At 48.7% G+C, this 11082-nt stretch overlaps 1 protein-coding gene across 2 annotated transcripts; it reads right to left on the bottom strand.

Moving 5' to 3' along the window:
- Positions 1-3523: 3523 nt before the first annotated feature.
- DMRT2 (doublesex and mab-3 related transcription factor 2) lies at positions 3524-10866 on the bottom strand. 2 transcript variants are annotated; one of them, XM_059411928.1, is made up of 4 exons: positions 10782-10866; positions 9448-10010; positions 7769-7871; positions 3524-5649 (listed from the first exon to the last, which is right to left on the bottom strand). In XM_059411928.1, the coding sequence occupies exons 2-4, from the start codon at positions 9961-9963 to the stop codon at positions 4592-4594; spliced, it is 1677 nt and encodes a 558-aa protein (XP_059267911.1). In that variant the 5' UTR covers positions 9964-10010; positions 10782-10866; the 3' UTR covers positions 3524-4591. The 2 variants fall into 2 exon arrangements, with proteins under 2 accessions (XP_059267911.1, XP_059267912.1); XM_059411929.1 differs by lacking the exon at positions 3524-5649 and adding an exon at positions 5656-6123.
- Between the last annotated feature and the right edge of the window lie 216 nt (positions 10867-11082).

The following is an 11082-nucleotide window of genomic DNA, read 5'->3' as shown; positions in this document are numbered from 1 at the left end:
TGTCTGTCAAATAAATAAATAAAATCTTTAAAAAAAAAAAAAAAAAAAGCTTGGTACAATCATTAAAATAAATACAAGTGGACCAAATTTTATTATTTCAGGATCTAGCCATCAAAAGAATTACTGGCCTTACAAACTGGATCCTAGAAGAAAGTAAGCCTGAATTCACAGATCTAGAATAGGAATTTTTTAAAGTTTACCAAAAAGTAAATAAAATCAGGTAGGCCAGTAAGAATTCTAGTCCCAAAGGCAAACCCAGGCTTGATACTAAGCAATGCCATCATTCTACATGGAATCAATCATGGCTTCGTTTTTCTTCTTTATCTTGACCCTTGGCCATTTCTTTGGTCTTTAACACCCCTGAGACTTGGGAGAAGGAATTCCAGGAAGTTTCTTAATATAAGTTAATACAAGTCCTTCATTTCACAGTTGGAATTAAGGTTTTAAATGCAGACGATGTGGTAACACATGCACTTAAAGCACATCAGAAAGTGCACATCTGACATTGGAGGCTTTGGGTGGAGTTGTGTTGCCTTGGGAGGGAGAAAGGTGGTCCACACACTGGGGGGTAGGGACAGGGTTGGGGTGGGAGGGATGTGCACTTGAAAAAAATGGAGTTCCTGAAGATGGGAAAAAGATGAAATCAGGAAGTGAGGACTGCGTGAAGAGATATTCGCACCCACGCTCACAGCAGCCCTATTCACAAGAGTCTAAAGATGGAAGCAACCCAAGCGTCCACGGATAGATGAATGGACAAACACAGTGTGGTGTATACACACAATGGCGTATTAGTCAACGTTAAAAAAGAAGGAAACTCTGACGTATGATGTAATATAAATGAACCATGACATGAGATAAGCCCATCACAAAAGGAAAATAGAATGATTCCACTTAATAGGAGGTACCTAGTATGGTCAAACTCCTAGAGACACAAAGTAGAATAATGGTTTTCAGAGCTGTAGTTGGGGGTGGGGGTGGGAGAGTTATTGTGTAACTCAGAGTTATAGTTCAGAGTTTCAGTTTTGCAAGATAAAGGATTCTGGAGATGGATGGGGTGATGATTGCACAACAGGGTGAATATATTTAGTATCGATGGACTGTACCCTTAAAAATGGTTACAATGAAAAAAAAATGGTTACAATGGTAAATATTAGGTGATGTGTGTTTCGCTGCAATCAAAAAAAATACTTTGTAACTGAACTAAAAGAAAAAGGAGAAAGGGAAGCAATTTGTCTCCATCAGGACTATGCCTAGGTCCTACTTCTTTCTGCCACCAAAGGGTTAAGAAAGGACTTTTTGGGTTTTTTAAGAATAGTTTTAGCTTCGTGGCAAAATTAAGAGAAAGGTACAGGGATTTCCCATATCCCCCCCAACCCCAACACAGGCAGAGTGTCCCCCACTAACAGATCTTCCTCCAGTGCAGTGCAGGAGTCACAACTGATGAACTAGCATTGACGCTTCCTAATCACCAAAGTCCATGTTCCCACGTGACTCCCTCTTAATGTTGTACAGTCTGCAGGTTTGGAGGGAAGTGTTTTTTCAATGAGTCACTTATATTAAATTATTGATGATAACTCCATTGCATTAGAACTCAAAATCCACAGAAGAGCAGATTAAACGTGCATTGAAATAATCAAAATGTAAACACTTGCTGCTCAAAATGTGGGCTACAGACCAGCAACCCCAGTATCCCATGGGGGGGGGGGGGGGGTTAGAGAAGCAGGATCTCAGGCCCTTCCCCAGACCTACAGAAAACAGAATCTGTATTTCTCAAGATTCCCCAGGTGATTCACTGGTCCATTCACGTTTGGGAAGCAGTGCTGGAAACTACGCATGACTACAAACAGAGCAAAAAATCATAATGTTTAAAAGGTTGAGAGGGAAGGAAAATGTGTCATTAAAACTGCATTACTTTATTGTGAGTCAAATGGAGAAGGTCCATATTTTGCTCTTCTTTACCTTCTTAAAAATAATGAAAGCCAAATCCATTTACTGCCTTGAACATAAAAAATGCTTAAATTGAACCACAAGTCTGATTTGATGTCGATGACAGTGCTCTTGAAAGGTTCGACAGAATCAAACAGTAGCTTTGATTGAAGTGAAATGATGGTAGGACATAACAAGTCAAGCACAAATCTTTCACTGAGTGGCTGACGGTAGGTTTGAAATCCCAAGAACTCATCATTAGAGCAGAACTAATGCACGATACAATAATAATATTATTACTTTAAGTACTGACCCTTATAAATGTTCAAGAACAATCAAATTCTGACCGCTGGTGGGGTAACTGGGTGGCTCAGTGGGTTAAGCATCTGACTCTTGGTTTGGGCTCAGGTCACGATCTTAAGCTCCTGAGATGGGGCCTTGTGTGGAGGCCCTCCTGGAGCCCCATCTCATCTCTACATAGGGCTCCATGCTTGGTGGAGAGTCTGCTTCTCTCCCTCTGCCCCTCCCCAGCTCACATGCTGGCTCCCTTTCTCTCTAACAAAAATAAATAATCTTTAAAAAAAAAAAAATCTGGTCACTGGTAACATGATAAAAACCACCTATACCCACAGCCAATGGGATTCATTTAATGAGAGTAAAATGATAGAGGACAGAAATGATGTCCCAAAATGTACACTGAACACAAAGGGGGAGAGGAGGAACTGGCCAATGTTAGTATTCAAATTATTAAAATGGAGTAAAAAAAAAAAAGAGAGAGAGAGAGGAAATCCATGTTTGGATTAAGAAGGTCTTCTCCTTGGGATTTATTTTTCCCTGTTGGGATTTTTTTCCTGTGAGTTTATTCTGATGTGTTTTCCCCATTATCTCGGCAGTAGTTACGTCGAATGTTACGTTTACACTTCACACCAGACACAGAAAACAAATTCCTGATAGGAAGACAAAAATCAACAACTCTCTGGATAAAACAGAGATGACTGGAGGAGCGGGAGGGGTGGCTGAAGTCAGATTCCGTCCCAGACACCAGCATTCGTGACTGGAAAACATATTTCCACTTAATGATGATAATCTCCGTCATTGTGAGCTCTGTCCTCTTTCATTTTCTTTCCCTCTGGCAAACTGCCATTTGCTCTGGCTTTTGCCATAGTAAGAATAAGTAAATTTGACTCAATCAAACCACATATTATTTTACAAGAACAAACTGGAAATCAATCTAAGCCTTGGCTTGTTGTTTTTGAAATCGATTCTCATTTTAAGCAAGAATTCAGAGAACCCCTGGAGGTTTACATGAGCTCATCAGTAGCAAAATCATTTTTAAGTAATTTTAATCGTTTTCCAGAGCAAGAAAGAAACTCTTTAAAATGCCAAACTTCTTGGCACATTCCACATGCCCAACGAGTGTTCTTGCTCCCCAAGTGACAGGAGAACTGGAAATAACAACTCACTCCATTGCAAAACCAACGGTGGGTTGTTTGGCTCTGGATTTTCGGGGGTGAAATGACTGTGGCATCCTAAAAACTTCATTTGGGGTTTGCAGATGAGGTCTTCAGAGATAAATTTAATACTCTCATTTTATCAATCATAGAGAACAGTAACTAACATTTTATTGAGCAAAACTAGAAGGTAGTAATAAACTCAAAAATGGAGGGGTGGGGTTAAGACTCCAGAAGTCACCCTCATGCTGTGAAGACTGAATGCACTGTCAGCTGAAGCGATCTGAACGTGATTTTGTTTAAAGCTACGCCGAAAGCCTTTGGCACTGGTGACAATGTGGGACATCAAGCTGGACACGGAAGAGTCGTGACCGTGTCCCCCTTTCGGTGTCTGCTGTCTCCGGTCCTTAGGAAACAGTGAAATAACAGAGCTGTGAGGGGCTCAACCATACAGTCTGATGACAAGTGAATCTGCTCTGGGAGCGCTAGCCGCCTAGACGGCCTAGAAAGCTCAATCTGGAAAGGAAGCTTGAGGACCCAGGTATACCTCCTGTCAGGAAAGGAAACTAGGATGCCAAGAGCTAAAAGACATCCATCCCAAGAACTCAGATCACCATAAAAACAAGATCTTAAACTTGATCTTCCTGCAAATTAATTCCACTTTGTCCCATCACGCAAAATTATGATTCTAGAAACAGGCAAAGCTGTTCTATGCTCCTTAAAGCTATTTTTTGCCTCAATTTTGAGTAGCTATATTTACACAGCCTCTAAAATGCAAAACTAAGGCACTATAAGCTATCTCCTGTGGCCCCCAGGGACCACCACTGGGAGCATTTTAAACTATGCAGAATCACAGAAAAACAAGGAACATGTTTCATGGACACTAGTTTTTCTTATAGACAGAGACAACTAGGTAATTCTGCAAATACTGGGTCTTTGAGAAGACAGTGTCAACTTTATTGCTTTTTGAAATGCGGTGTAAAGCACGGAACTTTACAGTTTGCACGTAAGCAATTTCCATCTTTAGGTTTAAATATATTTATGGGAGAAAAAGTACATGCATATGAATAGATATCATTTTTTAAATCATCACCATTTACATTAGAAATTTCTTTAGACAAACATCTTAGCTTTTTTTCTTTAAAAAAAAAATTAGCAACTGGTAAGAACCCTCTGAGACGGCAGAAAATCCAGCTTTCCCTGTAAGCAGCCTTTCACTGAGAGACGTGAGTGATGGCAGATGAAGGCCTCTTAAGAATAGACTCAACAGAAAATGACAGCGGCTCATTCACAGACAGTTTTGTTCCGACTTGTTTGGCTACGAAAAGGTCTTTGGCGTATCTGTCTATTGTAAATGTGTACCTCTGCTTCTCCTTGACTAGACACTCCCTGTGCTTCTTAGGGACCTCTTCAAAGGCCTCTTTGACAAATGGTGTTTGCAACTCAGGGCCTGATTTGTCATGAAGAGTTTGCTGGAATAATGAGTGGAATGGATTATGTTTAAGTGGTAGAGGGTGCCTGGCGCTTTCTTTGCTGATCTTGGTTAAGACGTCCCCTTGAGCCGCCAGGGAGTCCGTGTCAACAAGTGCTGAGAAATTCCGTCTGGGTGGGGAGAAGGCAGACCTCTCGGGGACGGCCTGGTGACCCTGAAGGTCACTTCTCGACGTCTGGACCTCCGCAGGGTGAGGCAGCAGCAGCGAGCCTTCTAGCTTGGGGGGCGTCAAGTCGTGTTCTGCCACAAGTCCGTCCTGGACCCGCACTCCCTTCAAGTCCCAGCCGCTGCCGGGCTTCAGGGCTTGAACCGAGGTGGTGGTGTTTAGCAGGCATTGCTGATAGAGAAGAGTGTCGCTGATGGGGCCACACTTGGGCCAAACTAAAAATCTCGAGGACAAGGGATACTGCCTGTAAGTCGTGGCCACACTGACGTTGGAAGAGATGAGCTCCATATTCCCAGACCCTGAATACTGCATGGTGAGATCAAGGCAGGTGGGCAGGAAATTGCAGAAGTCTTTGTTCGCCGGCTCCACTGGGGTGGGGCTGTAGGCGCTTTGGTAGGAGTTGTACTCCGGTCCGTGCCCCAGGCGGCTGGGCAGGAACAAGGCAGTGGCTTGGGACGCTTCCAGCATCTCCCTCTCTTTATATTCTCTCTCCAGCATTATGTTCTCCAGCTCTTTATCGGCAAAGGCCCGCCTTTTCCGCATCCGGTCACTAACCGGGGGAGGTAGGGGTAAGCCCCCTCCCACATAAGTCTCGGCTGGAATGGGGCGGTAGCCTAAAACGAGCAAGCATTGCACAGGGAAAGAGATTAACATCTAGGGAAGACAAATCTGGGAGCTGAGAAGGCAACAGAAACACCGCAAGACGGCAGAACCAGAAAAATGTACAGTTCCAAAACACTCGTCTTTTACACAGAAAGCAAAAGTGTAGGCTCAGTTTAAAATAGGTCCCTCCAGGGAGCAGGGGAGCGATCCTGTAACTTTCTTTATTGTTCTGTCATTACGGGGGTGTTTGTTTACCTGTCCAGGCACACATCACTGGCTGAAACTGTCATGCACTTCCCAGACTCCTACATGTTAAGGGACAAGTCTGCCCATCATCTTGCTCAGTCAATGCTTCCTTACTATCCGTGTCATCTTTCTCCATGGTAAAAAAAAGATCTCTATTCCTAAAGCGGACGGCACGGCTATTTTCTAAAGATGGTTCATTACATACACATTGTTACAGGTGTAGAATAGTCCAAGGAGAGCTAGGGAAAAAGAGAAAGTTACAGCAGATTAGTGGGGAGAAAGAGAAGGGACTTAAGGAAACAGAGAAACACAGAAAATTAAAAAGAGCTGTTAACTGGTCAGACTGGACAGTGATTTCAGCAGGCCCCTCCCAGAGGCGAGAGGTAGAAACAAGCAAACAAAAGTAAAAGCAGAGAGGACAGCTGCAGCTACATTGAAAATTACTGAACTAAAACATTCCTCCCAAGGTCTGATCACGCTGCCCAGATCCCAGAATGGCTGAACAAGCGATCCTTAGAATAAAAAGTCAGTGCACATTTTATGAACAAGGACCAAGTATTCAAAACAACAAAACAACAACGAAGATGAACATGACAGAAGTAGGATTCCTGGCACATAAAATACTTTGAGTATTTCACTAACCCCCAGGACTGGCTGCTCTCAGATTTGTTTGAAGGCTCCACTGTGATGTCTGCATTGACACAGTGACAAACCCATTGCCCTCATTTGCAAATAAAATAAAATTTGAATATTAATGTTTCCATCTCTCTGGTAGGTTTTGCCAGGAAGTTATTTACTTGAATTTACTAATCCATTTAGCCCTCCCACTCCTTGAGCTGCTTTGGCACCATTTCAAGTTATCCCTGTGGTCCCTATGGCTATAAATCTGTTTACCCAGTTTGCAACCAAATTCATTTTTAATGCATGAGAAACCATTCTAAGGTCAGAAGTATATGGTACAGAGTAAGACACGAACAAACTTTAAAACCTGCGTAGAACCAACTCCGTTCAGAAGCCACGTAAGAAAAAAAACCAAAAACAAAAACAGAATTCAAATATATACTTTTAAAAAAAGCCTGCTTTTCAACCCAAATCTTATGAAGAGACAATGATTGGAACAAATATAAACTTTCCTTTATTTAAATGGTGAAAGGTAGTCAATATATTATCAGATCAATAAATAAATTCTATTCCCAGAGTGGCTTTTTAAAATCAGCAATAATCTAAGAAGAATTAATGTATCCCCAGGCTTTAGACATGGTAGAGAGAAAGAATTCACGCTGTTCAAATTCGACTTCAATCTCCACTTTCCTCCTTGGATTCAAAACCTCTTCCCAATTCTACAAAGTTGACTGTCAGAAATGGCCAAGTGAGGTGCACAATAAGCAATTACATAGCTTCTCTGGAGAGGAATACAGTACGATGAAAAACAGTGGTGTTAGAGGGTGGATCAGCCCGACTAGAGGTCTTTACCCGCGTGGCTAGCTGTGACCTCCTCACTTGACTGACTCTAGCTCCAACGACAACCAAAGAAATTTTTTAAATTGATTTCCTTCCTCACCCCCTTATCAGGTGACAGTGGATCTTTGCACACCCCTCATGCTAGGGCAAATTTCAGACACACTCCATGTCCACCCCTTCACTATTAAGCAAACAACAACTACTACGCAGACAGCAGAATTATCGGTGAAGAAAACCTCAGGAGGGATGTGAGATCCATTTTCCCACATCCTGATTTCCTCCCCAGAGCAAAACTTCCTAATAAAAAGCACCCTCCCCTCAGACTGCTCCTTCACAGGTTAATAAAAATGCCATATGTGTGAATAATGGGAATCCCTCCGAACTTGGTTTAAAAGGCTGAAGAGTAATTCTGCATTGCTTTACCTTCTAAAATGCTTTTGGCCAGCAAACTGGGTGCCCTGACTTGCCTCTGATACACGGCTTTGCGCTCGAAATTATTCTGCTTCCCGGAAAGCCCCTTCTTGTCCTGTAAACACAAGAAACATAATCAACAGTGGCCTCAAAGAAATTGTGGGATGAGGGGACTAAGTGGCATCAGCGACCCCTCCCAGCTAAATGCCATCTCATGTCAAAAATGACTCTCAACTAATTTACACCAGCACCCCTTAATTCCAGGACAACGAGCTGGAAGCTCTGTCTGAGGCCACCAACTTCAACTGATGGGGAGTGGGGCAGATTTTCCCTGGGTCCACTTTGGCTAGAGTCACCCCAGATTCATCCCACAGCCAGAAATTAGGGGACATCCCACAGGAAGGCAAAAGGAGCCAGGAGCCAGTGGAGACAGGAGCCAGGCCCTGAAGGAGAGCTGTGGGGGTACAGCTGTGTCCCAGGCACCCAGAAGTGGGGTCAAAGGTGCCCATGGCCTGCCACCGAGCAGTGAGGCGGAGCTGGTCCCTCCTCGCAGTCGGGCAGGTAGGATGAGGAGCAGCGGGTTGAAGGACAGATATGAGGGTACCGGTCTCGCAAACCCGAGCCTGGCTAAAAACACTGGGAAGACTGGGACACAGGAAGGCAAACAAAACCCTCAGAGACCTGCTGGCATGGGGGACAGGAAGAAACACGACTTCGCTCCCTCCCTCACCGCCAGGTCTGCGGTATTCTGGGCCCTTGTACCCCCCCCCCCCGCCCCGCGTTCAGTCCAGCCGGCGAGGGGGACCCGCGAGGGACCCTGGAGACCGCGGTGAAACGTGGCGCAGGTGGGGGCAGGCCCAGCCCAGGGCCAAGGCCTCCTGGGGCAACCAGCGCGCACTCTCGGGGGTCCTTGGGAACCTTTCCAGTAGGGTCACTGTCCTCTGTGTATAGGGTGATCCATTCCCCAGGCCCTTCTCGCCAAAAAGTAAACGCAAAACTCTGGGAGAGGAGACCCCGCGCAGCCTCCCTAACTCTGAGCTCTCCGTGCGCAGGAACACAAGGAAACCAGAAACCCGAAGTTCCAGAAGAGCCTCCCCCTTAAAGAAAACCCCGGCACGGTGTGGGGCAGCAGGGATCTTTCCTGCGGGCGCCTCCTTCCCCTGGCCAGCGTGGTCTCATCTGTAAAATGGGCAGCTCGTGGGCCTCTCTTAAAGGGCCCGTGACAGCGGCAGCGCTGAGCGCACACGCCGCCGCGCGGCTCCCTGCCCGAGACCCGCACTGAAACGCGGGGGTGGACGGCCGAACCGGGGCCCTGCGGCCACCACCGTCCTCCTCCCCCCAGCACCACCAAAATAAGCCTTAACAGTTAAAAGATTTAAAAAAAAAAAAAAAAAAAAAAAAAAGGCTTTCCCACAAAGTTCCGAACCACTTTACCACTTTCAAGGTCTCTCCGCCTGCTTTTAACCCAGAACTTCCCCGGACAAGTTCCCCCAGCGATGCCCGCGGCCGCGTCTCCACCCCGCCGGGCTCCGCGGGCCGCGGGGAGCAGAGAAGCGTCCTCCCCGGCCTCCCCGGGAAGCGCCGGGCGCCGCGGCCCCGGGGACGGGGAGCGGCCGCGGCCCCCCCCCCCCCCCCCCCACGGCGGCCCGGCTCCCCCGCCAGGCGCGACCCCGGGCGCGGCGGGTACGCACCTCCGTGGCCTGCTGCCTCCGGAGCGCCACCTGGGCGGCCATGACGCGCTGGCGCTCCACCACCAGCAGGCAGTTGGCGCACTGGCAGTCGCGCCAGCGGCAGAAGCGCTTGTGGCCCTTGAGGCAGGACACCACGCCGTGGTTGCGGCAGCGCGCGCACTTGGGCGTGCGGCTGAGCTTGCGCGGCTCCGCGCCGCCGCCCGCGTTCGCGCCGCGCTCCGGGGGCCGGGCCGGCGCGGGCGAGGCCTGCGGCGCCGGGCTTGGCCCCGGCCGTGGGGCCCGCGGCTGCTCCGGCCCGCCCGGCCCCCCCGGGGACGCGCCCGCGTCCAGGCCGTCGCCCTCGTCCTCCGCGTCGTCGTCGTCCTCGTCGTCCTCGTCGTCCCCGTCGGCCGACGGCGGGCTGGGCCCGGGCGGGGTGGTTGGCGGCGGCCCGCGGCCGTCCTCCTCCAGCTCCAGGCTCTCCACGTCGATCTCCCAGTCCCCGGCCGCCGGGCCCGCCGCCGGCCGGTCGGCCATGGCGCACTGCGCTCCGCTCCGGCCGACGCTCGGTGGCCTCCTGCGCTCTGCGGAGACACGGAAAGACGCCGAGAGGCACCGGCCGCCGTCAGGCACGGACCCTCGGCCTCGCGCCGCACGCCCCTGGTCCGCCAGCCTCGGCCCCTTGGAGACCCTGTTCTCTCCGCGTCCCTCACTTCCACAGCACAGCGCCGTTCCTGTAGCTTCAGGGCCCAGAAATCCCCAACCCAACAAGGTTTTCATCTATTGATTCTAAGCGCTCCATGAGCACCTGACCTTTAACCACAGACCTCTGGCTTTACACCCCCTCTCGGGCCAAGTCCCTCCGGAAACGCGTTGATCACACGCACCAAAGTACTGTGTCCAACTAGGCCGGCCTAGTCCGCTCGCCCGGCTTCCCCACGTCCAACTACTATGGCCATGATGAACAGGACCACGTCCATGGGAGACTCCTTTTCCCTTAGACCACAGGGGCCCTTCAGACGCGGCGAAGTACCGCCCTACACCTTTCAAATGCCTCTCAAAAACAGGGACCCCATTTTGAGCTTGGAAAGGTCCTTTCATGTCCCCCACCCCCAGCAAATAACTCAAAGGCAAAATTGTTCTTCTGTCAGATCCCCATAAGGACACGGGGCATGGAGCTGCGATGCTCTTCCAGTATCAATAGGCGTTGAGCCGCGCAGGGCTGAGCTGCAAAGTCTCCATATCGACATCAGGCACGGTTTGCACGTACAGGCAAGACATGCACGTAAAGCACCAAAGATAAGAAAAGGTGATATTTGCCCTCCCTGACACCCCAGCAACATCACGGCACTCACCGAGACTCTGAGGCCCGGGCCAGCAGCCGAGGCAAAAGTTATCCAGCCTTGGGACCTGGCTCTTGGGCTGCTGGCAGTGCTTGCAAACAGAAATCGGGTCCGCCACACCCTGCCACGAAATCGGGGGCTGACAGCTGGAGGCCTGGAGCCCCGTGGATGGGGAGCAGGGGAGAAGGGTAGAGAAGATGAATCAAGTCCTCAGTGGCCTCGCTCCGCACATCCCGGACTCTGCCAAGTTCTAACCGGTCCTCGGCACCCCCGAGCGCTTCATCCCGCTAAAGCTGCTTTCGGCTTCCTCTGA

This window comes from Mustela nigripes, chromosome 9, assembly GCF_022355385.1.
Source record: "Mustela nigripes isolate SB6536 chromosome 9, MUSNIG.SB6536, whole genome shotgun sequence".
Taxonomy (NCBI): domain Eukaryota; kingdom Metazoa; phylum Chordata; class Mammalia; order Carnivora; family Mustelidae; genus Mustela; species Mustela nigripes.
This window is presented reverse-complemented; position numbering and strand designations above follow the sequence as displayed.